Source organism: Lepidochelys olivacea (genome assembly GCF_965140295.1).
Source record: "Lepidochelys olivacea isolate rLepOli2 genome assembly, chromosome: 24".
NCBI lineage: Eukaryota > Metazoa > Chordata > Testudines > Cheloniidae > Lepidochelys > Lepidochelys olivacea.
Window position 1 is genome coordinate 16,829,579 of NC_140434.1, and position 22,038 is coordinate 16,851,616.

General features: G+C 64.7%; 1 protein-coding gene across 1 annotated transcript in view; it reads right to left on the reverse strand.

Moving 5' to 3' along the window:
* IGLON5 (IgLON family member 5) overlaps positions 1–21,268 on the reverse strand; it is a 33,030-nt gene extending 11,762 nt beyond the window's left edge. The window contains exons 1-2 of the mRNA XM_084613762.1: positions 21,078–21,268; positions 12–90 (exon numbers count right to left, since the gene is read on the reverse strand). Coding sequence (XP_084469888.1) covers positions 12–90; positions 21,078–21,141 — 143 coding nt within the window. The 5' untranslated portion in view covers positions 21,142–21,268. The remainder of the gene's footprint in view (positions 1–11; positions 91–21,077) is intronic.
* Positions 21,269–22,038: the final 770 nt, after the last annotated feature.

The following is a 22,038-nucleotide window of genomic DNA, read 5'->3' on the forward strand; positions in this document are numbered from 1 at the left end:
CAGGGTCTCACCTTAGCGTGGCGTTGTCCCCTTGACACACAGTGTAGTTGTCGGCCGGCTGGTTATACTCCAGGCTCTGCACCAGCAGCCCTGAGGGCAGAAAGAGAGAATGGGTAAGATAATGCAGGGGGGCGGCTTGCCCAGGGCTGAGATGGAGCCACCTCTGGGGTGGGGCAACTGGGTAACAGCCGCACATCACAACACACGGGGCTGGTTCACCTGGTGCTGACATGCAGCCACCTCTGGGGTGGGGACACAGCGGCTGGTTAATTCACAATTCCATGCGATTTCAGATGGGAAGTGAATGAAAATCGCAGTTTGAGGATTTAGGGAAGCTGAATGGAATCGCCCCAGCTGGGGTTTGGCCCAGATCCACGGGTTCAAGCCCAGCCTCTTGGAGGAATTGCTAGGCTGTCCCCTAGCGCTGCCCTGGGGCAATGGGGCCAGCCATGACAGCCAGGGGAGCCCCCCCCAGCACAGCGCCCCCTAGCAGTCGTTCGCTTTGGGGACAGAGGGGATTATAACGCAGTCGCTCAACCCCCCTGGAAGGTGAATTCAGCTGAGCCCAGCAGGGGGCGCTCACAGGACTCGGCCCCCGACGCGCAGGCCGCTCTGGTCTTAGTGGGGCAGAGCTGGCGCTGGGGGATTTTAAAAGCCCCAAAGATCCTCCCCACTAAACAGCAGGAACATACAGATACCCCAGGAGTCCGGGCTCCCAGCCCCGCCGCCTCTAACCACTAGACCCCACTCCCCTCCCAGAACCGGGGAGAGAACCCAGGCGTCCGAGTTCTGATCCCAGCCCCGGGGCTGTTTGTTCCATCGCCCAGCACCTGTCTGGCTCTGTCAGGGGGATTTCGGTGATGGATCCTCCTCTCCCGCCTCCCCGGGACACGGAGTCAGAGGCCAAGAGCCCCTCCTGCTTGTCTCATTTCAACCCCTCCTCTTCACTGCCCCCCCCACCATGTAACAACCACAGGGGAGCCCAGGGCTTGGATCACGGGGGGCTGTGGGCCAGGAGTGGGGGGCACCGGCAGGGCAGGAGGGGCAGTGCGGGAATCATGGGGGGCTGCAGGCCAGGAGTGGGAGGCACCGGCAGGGCTGGGTGGGGGGGAGCTGAGATCATGGGGGGCTGTGGGTCGGGGAACCGGGGGTCAGAGGCTCTTTTCCCTTCCCGGCTCCCCCAGGGCGATACGGACCCTCGGCCACATGTCCCCCAGGCTCAGCAGGGACGTGACTCCAGTGGCGGGGGGGGCTGGGCCCATGGGGTGAACCGGCTATTGCCCCGGGTAGAAGGGGGGTCCGGGGGGTGGGGTGAGACACCCCTGGGCCGGGCTCAGAGCTGCAGCAGGGACGCAACTAACCGAAGCCGGAGAGGAGCCCCCCCCCGTGACCCTCCCTGCCCCGGGGTGTGATGGGGGGCAGGGCTGGGGCAGAAGGGGGCTGCCGGTCGGGACTGAGAGGCACCGGTGGGGGGCAGGGGGAGCTGCCTGACGAAGTGGCTGGGGGATGGGGCCGGACAGGCTGGGGGGGGACAGGAGGGGGGGTCTGTCACTTTGCATTCAGAGCCCGCGACAAGGTGACAGGGGAAGACGGGCACAGACAGCGATCGATCATCGCAGCCGGCAGCCCCCCCCAGCCCTGCCAGCCCCCTGCCCCCTCCAACTCCCCCCTCCCCAGCCCTGCCCCCCGCCAACTCCCCCCTCCCCAGCCCTGCCCGCCAGCCCCCTGCCCCCCGCCAACTCCCCCCTCCCCAGCCCTGCCTGCCAGCCCCCTGCCCCCCTCCAACTCCCCCCTCCCCAGCCCTGCCCCCCGCCAACTCCCCCCTCCCCAGCCCTGCCTGCCAGCCCCCTGCCCCCCTCCAACTCCTCCCCAGCCCTGCCAGCCCCCTGCCCCCTCCAACTCCCCCCCCAGCCCTGCCCGCCAGCCCCCTGCCCCCCGCCAACTCCCCCCCCGCCCTGCCAGCCCCCTGCCCCCTCCAACTCCCCCCTCCCCAGCCCTGCCCGCCAGCCCCCTGCCCCCCGCCAACTCCCCCCTCCCCAGCCCTGCCTGCCAGCCCCCTGCCCCCCTCCAACTCCTCCCCAGCCCTGCCAGCCCCCTGCCCCCTCCAACTCCCCCCCCAGCCCTGCCCGCCAGCCCCCTGCCCCCCGCCAACTCCCCCCCGCCCTGCCAGCCCCCTGCCCCCTCCAACTCCCCCCTCCCCAGCCCTGCCCGCCAGCCCCCTGCCCCCCGCCAACTCCCCCCTCCCCAGCCCTGCCTGCCAGCCCCCTGCCCCCCTCCAACTCCCCCCCCAGCCCTGCCAGCCCCCTGCCCCCTCCAACTCCCCCCTCCCCAGCCCTGCCCGCCAGCCCCCTGCCCCCCGCCAACTCCCCCCTCCCCAGCCCTGCCCGCCAGCCCCCTGCCCCCCTCCAACTGCCCCCCCGCCTTGCCAGCCCCCTGCCCCCTCCAACTCCCCCCCAGCCCTGCCCGCCAGCCCCCTGCCCCTCGCCAACTCCCCCCTCCGCAGCCCTGCCAGCCCCCTGCCCCCTCCAACTCCCCCCTCCCCAGCCCTGCCCGCCAGCCCCCTGCCCCCCGCCAACTCCCCCCTCCCCAGCCCTGCCTGCCAGCCCCCTGCCCCCCCAACCCGAGCCCTGCCAGCCCCTCTAGCTCCCTACCCCTGCCAGGCTCCTGCCCACCCCCTCCAGCCCCCAGCCCCAGCCCTGCCAGCCCCCTCCCTCCCGATCCACAGCCCCTGCTAGCCCAGCCCCCCGCACCCCGCTCTGCCCCTCACTCCTGACCCTGCAAGCCCAGCTCTTACTGGGGTATTAAAGCGGCTCCCGCTGCTTGACTAATAACACCCACGGACCCCCCCCCCCCCCGGCTCTGGCTAATTCAGGTGATTTATGGAGCCTGGCCAGGATGCACCCTGAGGTGCAGCGAGGTCTAAATGCAGGAGCGGGCAGGGGGCGGGGGGTGGGCTGGAAGCCAGGACTCCTGGGTTCTCTCCCGCCTCAGGGAGGGGGGTCCGTACAGTGATCTGAGGCAAGGCCTCGAGCTGGTAAGATAATGCAGCAAATAAAAATGGAGACCGTGTTTGTAATGATGATCCTCAGGGTGTCGTTAGGCAGCTCTGACTGTGTGTGTGTGGGGGGGTGGGGGGTGTCCCTGCTGCCCTGTGTTACATGCTGCACCCATGCCCCCGATCGCCCCCTTCCGCCCCCCGCAGGGACACACACACCCCGGGGCCCAGCCCCTCCAGCAGGGACACACACACGCGTCCCGCGGGCAGGGGAACCCCATTTAAATGCCGCCCCTCCCCTCCCCGTCTCAGTCCAGCACAGAAATGGGGTGCTCAGCTCAGCCTAGACGTGGGGGAGGCAGTTGTCCCCCTGCCTCCCTGAAACCAGCTCAGGGCCACACACTACCCCACTGTCACCCCCCAGGGAAACTGAGGCAGTGAGTGGGCCAGTAGGTTTCCCACTTCTCCTTTGGGCATTTTCAGGGGGTGAGTTCTGATGTTAGTCCGGAGTCACCCTCTGACCGCACCGGGAACAGGGCCGGATTTCGATAGCTAGCGAGAGCGGGTGTCTGCAAACAGATGGACGGGGCAGGAGAGAGAAGGTATGTATGTATTCACCCACCCCTCCCCATCCCCTCCCCCAAGCTACCTGATAGATCCTTCCCATCCCATCCCCTCGCCCCACCCCTACGCTTCTCACCTGCCTGGCTGTGTTCCCCATTTGGGGGGAAGGGGACAACGAGGCGGTCAAGACTGGGAGCCTCAGTTTCCCCTCTCATCCCTCCTCTCTCACTGGCTTTTCCCCAGTCGAGGGATTGCTCCGGGTTCTTCAGTCCCTCGCGTGCTGCGGTGGGATCCCAGCTGGGTGGGGCTGGGGAGGGGGGCAGGGAAACAATTCTGGAATTGGGTGCAAAGAACCGGGCGCGGGGGGAGGAAATTGTTGTCTGCCTCCGAAGCCGGAGGACGCTGATGGGAGCTGGCAGGGCTGCTTCCCGTCCCAGTGGCCTTTTCAAAATCAATAAGCTCTTTCTGAATCGCTTGCTCAGACGGGGTGTCATGTCGGTGTCTCAGCCTGTGTGTCTTGGCCCTGGTGACCCGCCCCCCCCGACTGGGAGATCACCATAAAACCCACAACACCGCCGTCCCCACTGCGGGCCTGCCCCCCATGTCGGGTCACGGCCTTGAGAATCAGGAGACTCCTGCCATAAATCATGACCATGCCCTCACAGCCGCGGGACTGTGCCCCCAAAATCACCAGCCCACCTTCAAACCCAACCACTGCCCTGCAAGAGTCACAGGCTTACTGTCAAAACCACGGGCTCGCCTCAGAGTCCCCCAACTGCCCCGCTAAATCGTACCAGCGTCACGGAGAGCAGGAGATGCTCCCCCAAAATAGCAAATTTCCCGTCAAAATCCGGAGATGGCACCGAAATCCTAACGATCCCCCCGAGGCCAGAGACTGCACCCAAATCACAACGCCGGCCCTCGAAATCACAACTGCCGTCAAGACACAAGGTTTTACACCATCATACATGTGGGGTCTTTATTTGCCTGCTGGGTTCCTCGCCCCTGGGGGAGAAAAAAATCACATCTTCACCCTTTCCTCCCCGACCACGGGAGATGGCAACGGACAAATTTCATGAGCTCAGCTGCGCCGAAATTCACAGACTCCAGGGGGAGTCACGTCTTGAAACAACTCACCTGTATTGAGGTGTGATGAAGACATGAAGCAGACAGTTCACTACTGTACAGGATAGATAGAGGGGGTGGAGGGGATAGATAGAGAGATAGATAGATAGATACAGGGGGTGTATGGGGGGATAGATAGATAGAGGGGGGTGTATGGGGATGGGGGGGTGTATCTGGATAGATAGATAGATAGATAGATAGATAGATAGATAGATAGATAGATAGAGGGGGGTGTATGGGGATAGAGGGGGGGTGTATCTGGATAGATAGATAGAGGGAGGGAGTGGAGCGGATAGATAGACAGCTGTGTAAGGGAACGGATGGATGGACGATGCAGTGTTAATCTCTCTCTCTCTCTCTCTCTCTCTGTGTCTCCTTTATCTCTCTGGACCATTGTCCTCAGTTCCTTTGTTTCGATGCCGAGATCTCAGCCTCCCCACCCCCACCCGGCCCTTCCAGAGGCAGCTGGCCTGAGAACCCCGAAGCCCAAGGTGGCAGAACTCCCTTGGTGCTTATTTCTCAGTTCGCTTCCCCGTCCCCCCTCCCCATTTCTGGGGGGGGGTCCCATCACTACAGGGGGCAGCAAAGGGGACCTCATGGCCCTGCGGGAAAGCGCCTGCCTGGAGCTGCAATCCCAGGGACTATGAACAGTGTGTGTGTCCCTGCTGCTGGGGAGAGAACCCAGGACTCCTGGCTCCCAGCCCCCCATCTAACCACTACACCCCACTTCCCTCCCAGAGCTGGGGAGAGAACCCAGGACTCCTGGCTCCCAGCCCCCCACCTAACCACTACACCCCACTTCCCTCCCAGAGCTGGGGAGAGAACCCAGGAGTCCTGGCTCCCAGCCCCCCATCTAACCACTACACCCCACTTCCCTCCCAGAGCTGGGGAGAGAACCCAGGAGTCCTGGCTCCCAGCCCCTCCCCCACTCTAACCACTATACCCCACTCCCCTTCCGGAGCTGGGGACAGAACCCCCCCGCCACCCCCAGCCCACCCAATTGAGGCTCATTTCGGGGACTGGTGGGAATGGGGAGGATTGGGGAGGGATCCCGGCAGCGGAGAAGAGGGCGACCCTCCAGCGCACAGCCCCACGGGTTCTGAGAGAAACCACAAGAACAACAGGAACAGGGGACTTGTGGCACCTAGAGACTAATCAGTCTATCGTGGGCTACAGCTCACTTCATCGGCTGCACGCAGTGGAAAATGCAGCCCTGCCAAGTGACCCGACCATACCCAGGGTATCTGTCCTGCCCCCAGATGCCTGGCCCCTCCCCTCCCCACGGCCATCCAGTGGGGCAGGTGGGATCCCCCAGCTGTGTCCCCCCAAGAGAGATCTAGCTATTAATCCACCCTCGCTTTTTATCTAGCTGTCCACCCTTTCTTTCTCTGGTCCTCCCTTCCAGATCGCTCGCCACTGTCTGTAGCCAGCCATCCTCCCTGGCCTGGCTAGCCACCCTCCCTCTGCCTTCGCTCTTCATCCATCACCTCTTCCCCCTCCTTGCACCCAGCCACCCGCTCTGTTTCTCTCTCCTTACCCCCCAGATTATGTCTCTGCCCACCGGGGACAAGGCCCGTGGACCGGCCCGTTGGGCCATGGGACTCCACAGAGGGGAAGCTGATGGACTGGTTTGTGGCTCCATCATAACGCCCCCCATCACCCCCCGGCATCAACCCCGAGGGTCAGTGGGTACTTGGAGGGCCCTGGGCTCCCCGTCCCGTCAGGTTTGCTGCCCCTTCCCCGCTGTGGTCAGAGCCCCAACCTGCCGGGCGCAGCCAGGGAAGGGGCCAAACCCCATCGGGGCGGCAGGAGGGGCCTCCGAGGGTTCAGCTACGAGACTGAAGAGGTGAGGGGGGGGTTGGGGGGGGTCTGGGGATAGATAGATAGATAGATAGATAGATAGATAGATAGATAGATAGATAGATGGGGTGTATGGGGATAGACAGACAGACAGATCTAGATAGAGGGGGTATATGGGGATGGATAGATAGATGGGGGGTATATGGGGATGGATAGATAGATAGATAGATAGATGGGGGTATATGGGGATGGATAGATAGATGGGGGTATATGGGGATGGATAGATAGATAGATAGATAGATAGATAGATAGATAGATAGATGGGGTGTATGGGGATAGACAGACAGACAGATCTAGATAGAGGGGGTATATGGGGATGGATAGATAGATGGGGGGTATATGGGGATGGATAGATAGATAGATAGATAGATGGGGGTATATGGGGATGGATAGATAGATGGGGGTATATGGGGATGGATAGATAGATAGATAGATAGATAGATAGATAGATAGATAGATGGGGTGTATGTGGATAGATAGACAGACAGATCTAGATAGAGGGGGTATATGGGGATGGATAGATAGATGGGGGGTATATGGGGATGGATAGATAGATAGATAGATGGGGGTATATGGGGATGGATAGATAGATGGGGGTATATGGGGATGGATGGATAGATAGATGGATAGATAGACAGATGGGGGGTATATGGGGATGGATAGATAGACGGGGGGTATATGGGGATGGATAGACAGACGGGGGGTATATGGGGATGGATAGACAGACGGGGGGTATATGGGGATGGATAGACAGACGGGGGGTATATGAGGATGGATAGATAGATGGGGGTATATGGAGATGGATGGACAGATGGGGGGTATAGGGGGATGGATGGACAGACGGGGGGTATAGGGGGATGGATGGACAGATGGGGGGTATAGGGGGATGGATGGACAGATGGGGGGTATAGGGGGATGGATACATATCTAGATAGACGGATGGATGCAGGGGGTGGACGGGGGTGGATAGTTAGATGTGCACTGAAATTAACCCTGATTTCTCCTCTACACCTGCACTTAGTACCTGTTAGCATGTCCCTCTAACCCTAACACACACACACACACACACACACACAACCTATCCACAAACACACTCATGCACAGGAACGCTCAATCACAACAACACAACCACACCAACACAAACACCACACAGATGCCCGTGCTCACACAAACGTGCACTGTCTCAGACGCGTGCACCTGATAAGAGTCCTCCAAACACACACTCAGTCACACACAACCACACACAGTCTCACCAACACACAGACTTACACAACCACAGTCACACAACACAACCACACACCTTCTCACAAGCGCTGTGACTCACACAAACACAGCCAGAAAACCGCACACCTTCTCCTGAGCTCAGAGATCCACGAACACCACACACCTTCAGCTCACACAAACGTGCAAACACCCGGCGAGGCCACACTGCTGCCAGACCCAACGTCGCTGTGCCGGGGGGAGGGAGGCAGGGGAACAACATCGCACCGACCGTCGCCCACCCCATTCCACCGATCGCTTCGATGGCAACACTTCCGAATCCGCCTGTTCTCTCTTGTGGTACACGCCGCCTGGGCTCCGTCCGGGACAGACACTGGGGGGCTTTTTGTTCTGGGTCCGTACAGCGCCTGGCGCAGTGGCGTCCTGGACAACAACAGGCACTGGTGGTGCGATGGTAACACAAACTCCAGTCAGAAAGATCAAGAATTGACCCAGTCCTCAGAGGCTGGTTTAAAGGATCCCAGAGGCACCGTCAGCGACGGGTCCTGGGCAGCAAGGGGCGGGATGTGGTGCGAAACGCCGGGATCTGGCCGTGGCTCCCTGCTTTCCCAAGCGGCAGGACGGGCAAAGCCACCCGGCACAAGGTGAGCTGAAACTCTCCCTGGCCGGGCGAAGCGGCGCCCGCCCTGAGCCTGCCTGGCGCTGCCCCGTGACTCAGAGTCGCAGGGTCAGCTCAGCTCTGAGCCCGCCAAGATGTCCGGAGTCATTGCACCAACCGGAGTCCCCCTGGCTGGCGCGACGGCCCCCGGAGACGCCGCACGTTTGATGTCATGATTCAGAGGCCAGGGCAGACACTGAGCCTTCCCCGTCCCCTCTGAGCCCCGAGTTTCATTATTAATTGTAACCGTATCAACCAGACCCACACCGAGAACAGCAACCCCCAAAGCCCCCGTGAGCAAACCGGTCCCGAGGGCGTCGCTCCAGGGCGTTTCAGTGGGTGGGTTTTATCCCAGGGCACCCGTCTCCTCTCCAGGACGCCCGGCGCCTCGGGAAGCAGAAATATCCCAGTTTGACAGCTGGGAAATTGAGGCACAGAGGGACGAAGCGACTGGCCCAAGTCACCCAGCAATCCGTGGTGGAGCGAGATCTCACCGCGGGAGCCTGCACTTCACGCCGGAAGCCAAAGCTCTGGCCCACCCTCCCTCGGCATCAGAGCCCCCGACCCAGTCACGGCAACGCTGCCGGCCCCACTCGCGCCGACGGGGCCCCCCGACCCCCGTCGGCTCAACCCGCCGACCCCGCCCGCGCCGACGGGGCCCCCCAACCCCCGTCGGCTCAACCCACCGACCCCAATCGCACCATTTCCCCAACCATAGAACGCCAACGCCACCGATCCAATCAGCTCATCTCACCGACCCCGATAATGGCAGCCAATCCCACCAACGTAATCGCACCATTGGACCCCACCGACCCCAATCGCGCCCACGCTCTGACCCCAGTAACCGCAGCCCCGACCCAATACTGCGTCTCACCAACCCCATAACATCACCTCTGCAAGAGCTTCAATCACGCATCTCAACAGAGCTCCCCCAAGCTCCCCCAACCCTCCCGACTGAGCCTCTGACCCCCATCCTGCCGACCGACCCCCATCCTGCCAACCGACCCCCCGACCCCCATCCTGCCGACTGACCCCCATCCCGCCAACCAACCCAACCCCATCCCTCCAACTGATCCCCCTGAACCCCATCCTGCCAACCGACCCCCCAACCCCCATCCTGCCAACTGAGCCTCTGACCCCCATCCTGCCGACCGATCCCCTCGACCCCCATCCTGCCGACCGATCCCCATCCCACCAACTAACCCCCCCGACCCCCATCCCACCAACCGATCCCCCCAACCCGCATCCCACCAACCGACCCCCCCGACTCCCATCCTGCCAACTGACCATCCTGATCCCCATCCCGCCAACTGACCCCCCGACTCTCTTCCCACCAAGTGACCGATACCAACCCCATCCTTCCAACACCCGTAACATCAACCCACCCACACCAGCAACAGGTGCCCCACAAATCCCATCGCCAGCACGTCAGTCCCACAGATCCCAGCGCTTCCAATCCCACCACGGGCTTGCCGTTAACGCCCCCTGCACGACGGCGGCCCCGCGGCCCCCCGACCCTCCTGCTCCGGGCGGTGGATTTCAACGCCACGCTCGGCCTGGACCCCGGGCCGCTTTCAGCAGCCCAGCGAGGGGCTGCGGTGGCGCCGGGGGGGCCGGGCTCAGAGCCACGTCGCAGGGACCCTGCAAACCTGGACAGCAGAGTCCCCGCTGCACCCCGACCCCCAGGGCCTCGCTCAGGCTCCCCCAGGTAGCAGGACACAGACAGGAGCAGAGGAAATTAACTCTGGGGTCACCAGGAGAGCAACCGGGCGGGTCGGGGCCAGCATCCGCCCACCCCCCCATCCCCCTGCCCCCGTACGCACCTCGCGACCCACCCATCCACCCCCCACAGCCCCCTCTCCATCCCCCCCGCATCCACCTGCCCCCGTACGCACCTCGCGACCCACCCATCCACACCCCACAGCCCCCTCTCCATCCCCCCCGCATCCCCCTGCCCCCGTACGCACCTCGCGACCCACCCATCCACCCCCCACAGCCCCCTCTCCATCCCCCCCGCATCCCCCTCTCCATCCCCCCCATCCCCCTGCCCCCGTACGCACCTCACGACCCACCCATCCACCCCCCACAGCCCCCTCTACATCCCCCCCGCATCCCCCTCTACATCCCCCCCGCATCCCCCTGCCCCCGTACGCACCTCACGACCCACCCATCCACCCCCCACAGCCCCCTCTACATCCCCCCCGCATCCCCCTGCCCCCGTACGCACCTCACGACCCACCCATCCACCCCCCACAGCCCCCTCTCCATCCCCCCCGCATCCCCCTCTCCATCCCCCCATCCCCCTGCCCCCGTACGCACCTCGCGACCCACCCATCCTCCCCCCACAGCCCCCTCTACATCCCCCCCGCATCCCCCTGTCCCCGTACGCACCTCGCGACCCACCCATCCACCCCCCACAGCCCCCTCTCCATCCCCCTCGCATCCCCCTGCCCCCGTACGCACCTCACGACCCACCCATCCACCCCCCACAGCCCCCTCTACATCCCCCCTGCATCCCCCTGCCCCCGTACGCACCTCACGACCCACCCATCCACCCCCCACAGCCCCCTCTCCATCCCCCCCGCATCCACCTGCCCCCGTACGCACCTCGCGACCCACCCATCCACAGCCCACAGCCCCCTCTCCATCCCCCCCGCATCCCCCTGCCCCCGTACGCACCTCGCGACCCACCCATCCACCCCCCACAGCCCCCTCTCCATCCCCCCCGCATCCCCCTCTCCATCCCCCCCATCCCCCTGCCCCGTACGCACCTCACGACCCACCCATCCACCCCCCACAGCCCCCTCTACATCCCCCCCGCATCCCCCTCTACATCCCCCCCGCATCCCCCTGCCCCCGTACGCACCTCACGACCCACCCATCCACCCCCCACAGCCCCCTCTCCATCCCCCCCGCATCCCCCTCTCCATCCCCCCATCCCCCTGCCCCCGTACGCACCTCGCGACCCACCCATCCTCCCCCCACAGCCCCCTCTACATCCCCCCCGCATCCCCCTGTCCCCGTACGCACCTTGCGACCCACCCATCCACCCCCCACAGCCCCCTCTCCATCCCCCTGCCCCCGTACGCACCTCACAACCCACCCATCCACCCCCCACAGCCCCCTCTACATCCCCCCTGCATCCCCCTGCCCCCGTACGCACCTCACGACCCACCCATCCACCCCCCACAGCCCCCTCTCCATCCCCCCCGCATCCCCCTGCCCCCGTACGCACCTCGCGACCCACCCATCCACCCCCCACGGCTCCTTCTCCATCCCCCCCCGCATCCCCCTGCCCCCGTACGCACGTCACGACCCACCCATCCACCCCCCACGGCCCCCTCTCCATCCCCCCGCATCCCCCTGCCCCCGTACGCACCTCACGACCCACCCATCCACCCCCCACGGCCCCCTCTCCATCCCCCCCGCATCCCCCTGCCCCCGTACGCACCTCACGACCCACCCATCCACCCCCCACAGCCCCCTCTCCATCCCCCTCGCATCCCCCTGCCCCCGTACGCACCTCGCGACCCACCCATCCACCCCCCACAGCCCCCTCTCCATCCCCCCGCATCCCCCTGCCCCCGTACGCACCTCGCGACCCACCCATCCACCCCCCACAGCCCCCTCTCCATCCCCCCCGCATCCCCCTGCCCCCGTACGCACCTCGCGACCCACCCATCCACCCCCCACAGCCCCCTCTCCATCCCCCCGCACCCCCTACCCCCGTACGCACCTCGCGACCCACCCATCCACCCCCCACAGCCCCCTCTCCATCCCCCCGCATCCCCCTGCCCCCGTACGCACCTCGCGACCCACCCATCCACCCCGCACAGCCCCCTCTCCATCCCCCCGCAACCCCTGCCCCCGTACGCACCTCGCGACCCACCCATCCACCCCGCACAGCCCCCTCTCCATCCCCCCGCACCCCCTGCCCCCGTACGCACCTCGCGACCCACCCATCCACTCCCCACAGCCCCCTCTCCATCCCCCCCGCATCCCCCTCTCCATCCCCCCCATCCCCCTGCCCCCGTACGCACCTCGCGACCCACCCATCCTCCCCCCACAGCCCCCTCTACATCCCCCCGCATCTCCCTGCCCCCGTACGCACCTCGCGACCCACCCATCCACCCCCCACAGCCCCCTCTCCATCCCCCCCGCATCCCCCTGCCCCCGTACGCACCTCACGACCCACCCATCCACCCCCCACAGCCCCCTCTCCATCCCCCCCGCACCCCCTACCCCCGTACGCACCTCGCGACCCACCCATCCCCCCCCACAGCCCCCTCTCCATCCCCCCGCACCCCCTACCCCCGTACGCACCTCGCGACCCACCCATCCACCCCCCACAGTCCCCTCTCCATCCCCCCCGCATCCCCCTGCCCCCGTACGCACCTCACGACCCACCCATCCACCCCCCACAGCCCCCTCTCCATCCCCCCCATCCCCCTGCCCCCGTACGCACCTCGCGACCCACCCATCCTCCCCCCACAGCCCCCTCTACATCCCCCCCGCATCCCCCTGTCCCCGTACGCACCTCGCGACCCACCCATCCACCCCTCACAGCCCCCTCTACATCCCCCCTGCATCCCCCTGCCCCCGTACGCACCTCACGACCCACCCATCCACCCCCCACGGCCCCCTCTCCATCCCCCCCGCATCCCCCTGCCCCCGTACGCACCTCGCGACCCACCCATCCACCCCCCATGGCTCCTTCTCCATCCCCCCCCGCATCCCCCTGCCCCCGTACGCACGTCACGACCCACCCATCCACCCCCCACGGCCCCCTCTCCATCCCCCCGCATCCCCCTGCCCCCATACGCACCTCACGACCCACCCATCCACCCCCCACAGCCCCCTCTACATCCCCCCCGCATCCCCCTGCCCCCGTACGCACCTCGCGACCCACCCATCCACCCCCCACAGCCCCCCCGCATCCCCCTGCCCCCGTACGCACCTCGCGACCCACCCATCCACCCCCCACGGCCCCCTCTCCATCCCCCCGCACGCACCTCGCGACCCACCCATCCACCCCCCACAGCCCCCTCTCCATCCCCCCCAACCCCTGTCCCCGTACACACCTCGCGACCCACCCATCCACCCCTCACAGCCCCCTCTCCATCCCCCCTCCATCACCCTGTCCCCGTACGCACCTCACGACCCACCCATCCCCCCCGCATCCCCCTGCCCCCGTACGCACCTCACGACCCACCCATCCCCCCCCACAGCCCCCTCTCCATCCCCCCCGCATCCCCCTGACCGCGTACGCACCTCTCGACCCACCCATCCACCCCCACGGCCTCCTATCCATGCCCCCTGCATCCTCCTGCCCCCGTATGCACCTCGTGACCCACCCATCCACCCCCCACAACCCCCTCTCCATCCCCCCCAACCTCTGTCCCCGTATGCACCTCGCGACCCACCCATCCACCCCCCACAGCCCCCTCTCCATCCCCCCCGCATCCACCTGTCCCCGTACGCACCTCACGACCCACCCATCCACCCCGCACAGCCCCCTCCCCATCCCCCCCGCATCGCCCTGCCCCCGTACGCACCTCGCGACCCACCCATCCACCCCCCACAGCCCCCTCTCCATCCCCCCCACATCCCCCTGCCCCCCTATGCACCTCGCGACCCACCCATCCACCCCCCACGGCCCCCTCTCCATCCCCCCTGCATCCCCCTGCTCCCGTACGCACCTCGCGACCCACCCATCCACCCCCCACAGCCCCCTCTCCATCCCCCCTCCATCCCCCTGCCCCCGTACGCACCTCGCGACCCACCCATCCACCCCCCACAGCCCCCTCTCCATCCCCCTCGCATCCCCCTGCCCCCCTATGCACCTCGCGACCCACCCATCCACCCCCCACGGCTCCCTCTCCATCCCCCCCGCATCCCCCTGCCCCCGTAGGCACCTCAGGACGCAGCAGGGAGGGGGGAGCGTTGACCTGGGAATGTGCCCTGGGGAGGGGAGACCTGAGAGCCTGTCACCTGAGCCAGGAGGGGGAGGGGGAGGTGACACCTCTGCCCAGGAATGTGGAGGGAGGCTGCAGAAGAGAGCCTGGGGGGGGGGCGGGGGGGGTTAATTTCCGTTTGGGGCTGGGTGGAGGAACACAGGGAACCCCAGGGCTGGGGTCTAAGCTCCCTGCTCCCCCAGAAGGTCTTGACTGAGGGGTCCTGGTTGTACCCACAAGCTCTGTTGTGGACTGTGTTCCTGTTGTCCAATAAACCTTCTGTTTTACTGGCTGACTGAGAGTCTCAGTGGATCCCAGGAAGAGGGGTGCAGGGCCTGGACTCTCCCACACTCCGTGACAACTGGTGGCAGCGGTGGGATGTTCTGCACCCCGTGGGTGGCGCTTCCTGCAGTAAGTGACTGGGGAGCAGTAAAACGAAGGGGACTGACTAGGACCAAGCGTGCTGAAGGCTCAGAGAGGAGCAGTTTCGGGGGGCGGTTAACCCCTGGGAGTGTGTGACCAGCAAGAAGGACTGTGCAGTAATGGGGTGCCCCTGGGGACTGCGATGAGCTGTCTCAGGGGCAGAGGAGCCTGCGGCCTGGCTCTGGGAGAGAGAAGGACTTTTGCAGTAACAGGGTCCCCTGGGGATTGCAGCGAGCCGTCCAAGGGGCGGAGGAGTCTGCCGCTCGACCCTGGCAAAGAGGGGGTGACCTCGAGAAGGGCTGGCACACTAGGGGTTCTCCCTGGAAACGGTGGGGAGCTGAGAGCACACAGGCCTGTGAGTCCACAACAACTTGGGAAGAGCGGAGTGATGGCCTGTCACCGTCTCCCGAAGAAGGACATTGTAACCCTGTGCAGAAAGAGAGGGTTGCGCATTGGGAAGTTCACCAAGGCACAGTTCATCGTGCAGCTGGAGGAGGATGACCGCTCTAAGGAACAGATTCCTGACCCCAAATGGGGCTACAGCAGGATCTGGGAGCAGCTGGAGTGGGAGCCAGGCATCCCCAAGACTCCTGTCCCCGACCAGACGGGGGTCTTCACGATCGGGTTCCCCATCGGGGGATCGGAGACGGACGGGATTGGAGCTGAGTCCGAGAGAGCAAGAGGACTGTGAGAGACGGCGAGAGCCCGAGAAAGAGCTGCAGAAGCAGCATGAACTGGCGATGGGGGAGCGGAGAGGCCTAGGGGACCCCCCAGGGGTGAGTGGGGATAGACCTTGGGGGGCCAGTTCTGCAGGGAACCTCGAGACTAAATTGCTGCCCCTGGTTAAGGAGGGGGGGGATGTGGATGCCACCTCACTGCCTTTGAGCAGGCTGGTGATTTGAACCAGGGGGACCCTGTGGAAGAGCCCCGGTGTCTAGCTCCCTTGCTGGGTCCCAAGGCCATAGACTCTGTCAGCCAGATGGGTGGGGAGGTGGACAGGCTCCCACTCCTGACCCCAACCTATCTGTCTGTGTGGAGTTTCCTGGGGCCGGGCCCCTCGGACCCCCAGTGGGAGCGGAAGGGGATGGTCAATGGGGAGACATTCCGGGGGTGGCGAGACCCTGGGACAGAGAGGACTGTTGTCAGGCCCTGGGTGGTGCAGCCTGAGATGCTGAGGGAAGTGTGAGCTGAGTGAGGGTCCCAGGGACGAAGCCCCTCGCCCTGCCTATGGCCCAGATCCCTGTGCAGACCCAGGAGGGGTGGGGCTGGCTGGTTGTTGGGGTCTCCAGGATATCCGCTGCAAAACCCTGTTGGGGAGTGAATGTGTCTCTTTGGGACAGGATCCAGGCCCTGCTCCTGTAATGGCCAAGGGTTTGAATTTGAATCCAGGAAACCTGTAGCAAGAAGGAAAAGATTCCTGAGCTTGTATGTGGCAAAGGGAAGGAGAAGGCTTCTGACCTTTTCTCTAGGAAGTCTGTAAGTTTGCCTGAAAGGGGATTGTGAAGGAATCCGCCTGATGGGCCAGAGGTAATTCTGGATGTAAGGGAGACCCAGAAAGAGTCTGTTGTTGCTCAGGAAAGTGTTCCCCTAGAGCAAGCCCTCGGTGAAGAGGGTAAGAGCAGAATTTCTGTGAGGGGTGAATTGTTGCATAGAAAAGCCCTCGGGAAAGGAATCCTCATGGAGTCTTTGCAAGCAGTTTACTGCAACTGAAGGGTGTGAAAGTGATAACTGAGGAAGTGAGCTGTAGCTCACGAAAGCTTATGCTCTAATAACTTGGTTAGTCTCTAAGGTGCCACAAGTACTCCTTTTCTTTAATCAAGAAAGTTTCAGTTCCTAACAGCCAGAAATTTTCTGTTGTGAATGGATCCACTGACTTTCCTGTTGAAAGACCCAGTGTGGAGAGCTTTGAGAAGGTCTCAGATGGAGTGAAAGCCTTTAAGAAAGTTAAACAGTCCTATAACCAAGTGGCTGTGTTTGGCCAGCATGTTGGGGAGAAGACCCAATCCCAGTTTGACCCCCTGGGGTTTTGGGGGTGGCCAAAGGGCACGGGCCGCAGAAACCTTCCCACATGCGGCGTGCGAGTGCTATCGACCGCCCCCGACCTAAGGAAGGGTGTGAAACTGGAAGGGCCTGGTGTAACTCCTACCAAGGAATGGGAGAGATGCTGGGGCATCCATGGGAACTTTGGTGGCTTCAAACTTCCCCAGGTCACCGGCTAAAGTGACCCCGCTCAGTTCGATCTCGAAGGGGGGAGAGATGTGACAAAGTGGGACTCTTCTTAATGTTTCCTCTGAATAGTGTGGGGTGCCTCAGTTTCCCCTAAGCAGTTCTTAAGTATCTAGGGGGTGGGATAAGGGTGTATGATCCTTGCAGAGCCCTAGAGGGCAGGTGTGTGCAGGGGTCTGGACACAGACAATGGCCGACACCCTGTTTCCTGGCCACTGATGGCCTGGGCCCTTCCCCCCTGCAAGGTGAGAGCTAAAGGGTTGGAGAACAAAGGAATCCGGTGGCCAGGGGAAAGGGACAAAGCCCAGAGGAGGGGGGGCTGGAGGGAGTTTCAGTTTGGGGCTGGCTGGGACATTGAGTGAAGGGCAGACGTGGTTGTCTGACTCCCTGCCCCCCAAAATGGACCCAGCTGAGGGGTCCCGTTCTCTGCACCTACAAGTTCTGTGTTAGACCATGTTCCTGTCGTCTAATAAACCTCTGTGTTACTGGCTGGCTGAGAGTCACGTCTGACTGCGAAGTTGGGGTGCAGGACCCTCTGGCTTCCCCAGGAGCCCGCCTGGGTGGACTCGCTTTGGGAAGCGCACGGAGGGACAGAGGAGGCTGAATGCTCTGAGGTCAGACCCAGGAAGGTGGAGCCGGGGGAGCTGTGTGTCCTGCAGACAGGCTGCTCCCCGAGAGGAGACTCCCCAGAGTCCTGACTGGCTTCATGGGGAGCGGTCCAGAGCATCGCCCGGGGACGCCGTGACACCATCCACCCCCCACAGCCCCCTATCCATCCCCCTCTGCATCTACCTCCCCCAATGCACCTCTCTACCCATCCATCCACCCCCACAGCCCCCATCCATCCCCCCTCCATCTACCTATCCCCGTACGCACCTCTCGACTCATCCATCCACCTCCACAGCCCCCTATCTATTCCCCCCCTCCATCTATCTGCCCCCAACGCACCTCTCTACCCATCCATCCCCCCACAGTCCCGTATCCATCCCCCCTCTGCATCTACCTGCCCCCAATGCACCTCTCTACCCATCCATCCAAACCCCGACAGCCCCCTATCCATCCCCCCCCTGCATCTACCTATCCCTGTACGCACCTCTCGACCCATCCATCCACCCCCACAGCCCCCTATCTATTCCCCCCCACATCTACCTGCCCCTGGACGCACCTCTCTACCCATCAATCCATCCCCCCACAGCCCCCATCCATCCCCCCCCTGCATCTATCTGCCCCCAACGCACCTCTCTACCCATCCATCCCCCCACAGTCCCCTATCCACCCCCCCGCATCTACCTGCCCCCAATGCACCTCTCTACCCATCCCCCCGCATCTACCTGTCCCCGTATGCACCTCTCGACCTATCCATCCCCGCACAGCCACCATCCATCCCCCCCATCTACCTGTCCCTGGACACACCTCTCTACCCATCCATCCACCCCCCAACAGCCCCCTATCCATGCCCCCTCTGCATCTACCTGCCCCCAATGCACCTCTCTACCCACCCATCCATCCCCCACCGCCCCCATATGCACCTATTGACCCACCCATCCACCCCCCAAAGCCCCCATCCATCCCCCCCACCATCTACCTATCCCTGTATGCACCTCTCTATCCATCCATCAACCCCCACAGCCCCCTATCCATCCCCCCCATCTACCTGTCCCCTTACGCACCTCTCGACCCATCCATCCCCCACAGCCCTCTGTCTACCCATCCACGCGTTCCCCCAACCCCCCATCTCTCTATCCATCCAGCCACCTTTCTATGCCCCCGCACCCCTATCTATGCATCCACCCCCCCACCTCTGTCTAACACATCTCCCCCTCCTTCCTGTTCTTCCAGGGCCATACACCAGGGTCCCTGCGTCTCTCTCTTCCTGAGTCGTTCTCTCCTTCTATCCATCACCCGACCCACCCCTTCCACAGCCAGCGGGCTGCCTCCCCGTGCCCCCCCACCAGAGCCACACACTCCCCCCTGCAGTGCATGTGCGTCCACACGGACGCACTCACAGAGGGACTAGTTTGTATGCCAAGAGGTAGAGAAAGCGCCGCGGGGGGGGGGGGGGGGCGGGTCTGGATCCCAGAGACACACACACATAGAGGAGAAAATTCGATGATTTCAGAGAAACACAAACACTCCACAATTCTAATTCACCCGTGTACACACACCCATTGTGTGGGCCAGTGATATACGGTAATAGATCCAAACTGCCTGTTCCAGAGATAGGTATGCATAGTGGTAGAAAATTCGTCAATATTCCAGTAGCGTGCCCCCCCCCCCCCACACACACACAAATTGTGTCTACCAGAGATATAAATGGACATGGAGATAAAATATCATTTTCCCAGTGGCAAAACACACACAGATCAAATGTGTGTCTCAGTGTTAAATACACACACATCAAATTGTGTATTCTGATGAAAGACACACAGATCAAATTGTGCATCCCAAAGGCACACACACAGAGAGACGCACTCCAGAGATCTACACACAGCAAAACAAAAAATTCTGCATTCCAGAGGTGCTCACACACAGACACACAGCGCAGGGCTCATTCCCTCCAGCAGGAGGCAGCAGGGACACACACACACAGACACACACACATCAAATTGTGTATCCCATTTGCACACCCAGATCAGACTGTGCATCCCCCTTGGATACGTGCAGTCAAAGAGAGAAAATTGTGTATCCCTCTGTCTGAGACACACCGAGAGCAAACTGTGCACCCCAGAGGCGCACACCCACCCACCAAATTGCGCATCCCAGTGTCTCTCTTTCACACACACACAGAGATCAGATTGTGCACCTAGTGTTTCACACCCAGAGCAAAATGTGCACCCAGAGGTACACCCCCAAGGTGTGTACACACACACCCCCTGCAGGGCCACCCCCCCGCAGGGCACAGCCCCTCCAGCAGGGGGCAGCAGGGTCACCCCCCCTCCGCAGGGCGCAGCCCCTCCAGCAGGGGGTGGCAGGGGGACACCCACCCCCACCCCGGAGATCGCAGCCCCTCCAGCGGGGCCAGCACGGGGACACATCACCCCCACAGGGCGCAGCCCCTCCAGCAGGGGGCGGCAGGGGGACACCCCCCACCCCCGCAGGGCGCAGCCCCTCCAGCAGGGGGCGGCAGGGGGACACCCCCCACCCCCGCAGGGCGCAGCCCCTCCAGCAGGGGGCGGCAGGGGGACACCCCCCACCCCCGCAGGGCGCAGCCCCTCCAGCAGGGGGCGGCAGGGGGACACATCACCCCCCCCGCAGGGCGCAGCCCCTCCAGCAGGGGGCGGCAGGGGGACACATCACCCCCCCACGCAGGGCGCAGCCCCTCCAGCGGGGCCAGCAGGAGGACATCCCCCACCCCCGCAGGGCGCAGCCCCTCCAGCAGGGGGCATCAGGGGGACACATCACCCCCCCCGCAGGGCGCAGCCCCTCCAGCAGGGGGCGGCAGGGTCACCCCCCCCGCAGGGCGCAGCCCCTCCAGCAGGGGGCGGCAGGGGGACACATACCCCCCCCGCAGGGCGCAGCCCCTCCAGCAGGGGGCGGCAGGGGGACACATACCCCCCCCGCAGGGCGCAGCCCCTCCAGCAGGGGGCGGCAGGGGGACACCCCTCACCCCCGCAGGGCGCAGCCCCTCCAGCAGGGGGCGGCAGGGGGACACCCCCCACCCCCGCAGGGCGCAGCCCCTCCAGCAGGGGGCGGCAGGGGGACACCCCCCACCCCCGCAGGGCGCAGCCCCTCCAGCAGGGGGCGGCAGGGGGACACCCCCCACCCCCGCAGGGCGCAGCCCCTCCAGCAGGGGGCGGCAGGGGGACACCCCCCACCCCCGCAGGGCGCAGCCCCTCCAGCAGGGGGCGGCAGGGGGACACCCCCCACCCCCGCAGGGCGCAGCCCCTCCAGCAGGGGGCGGCAGGGGGACACCCCCCACCCCCGCAGGGCGCAGCCCCTCCAGCAGGGGGCGGCAGGGGGACACCCCCCCCCGCAGGGCGCAGCCCCTCCAGCAGGGGGCGGCAGGGGGCCGCACACCCACTCCCCCCCTCCGGGCCGGGCACTGCGGTACCTCGGCAGAGCAGGACCAGCCCCAGCCTGCAGAGCAGCCAGCCCGGCCAGGCGCCCCCGCTCATCGCGCCGGCGGCTCCCCCTCGCGCGCTCCGGCTGCGGCTCCGGCTCCGGCCCCGGCCCCGGGGATGCGGCAGGACGGGACGGGACGGGACGGGACGGGCCCGCGGGGTCCAGCCCACCAGCCCTGGCGCATCAAATCCGGGGCTGCGGGGGGGAGGGGGGGAATGGCTGGAATGTTAACAGACAGCTGATCGAGGGGGAGCGACCAATCAGGAGCCAGGAGCAGGAGGGGCGGGGTCAGGCACGCAAATGAAGCCAGAGGAGTGGACCAATGGGAGAGGGGAGAAGCCGGGGGCCGGGGGGGGGCGCTGATTTATGAGGCGTTCTTTGTTACTGCAGCACTGCTGGGGGGAGGGGCCGGGGGAGCTCCCCGCACCTGGGATCCCCCCCCCGCAGCCCCTCCCCCCATCGCCAGCCCCAGCGTCACAGGGGCTGGGGGGAACCTCATTGCCCCCTCCAGCCTCTTCTCCCCCCCACCGCAGCATAGCGCCCCCCCCGGGCATGGGGGCCAGCCCTGACTGCTAGGGGAGAGCCCCCCCGCCCCCCGCCGCCCAGGGGCTGACTGCCCCCCCACCTCGCCCCCTACGGAACCCCCCCTCCCGGCGACCAGGGGCTGACTGCCCCCCCACCACACCCCCTGCACCATCTCCCCCCAGCCCCCGCCGCTCAGGGACTGACTGCCCCCCGCCCCACCTCGCCCCCTGCGGCATCCTCGTCCCCCCCCCCCGCCGCCGCTCAGGGACTGACTGCCCCCACCTCGCCCCCTGCGGAACCCCCCCCCCCGGAGAGCAGGGGCTGACTGCCCCCCTCGCCCCACCAGGCCCCCTGCAGCATCGCCCCCCCACCTCGCCCCCTGCGGCACCCCCCGGAGACCAGGGGCTGACTGCCCCCCTCGCCCC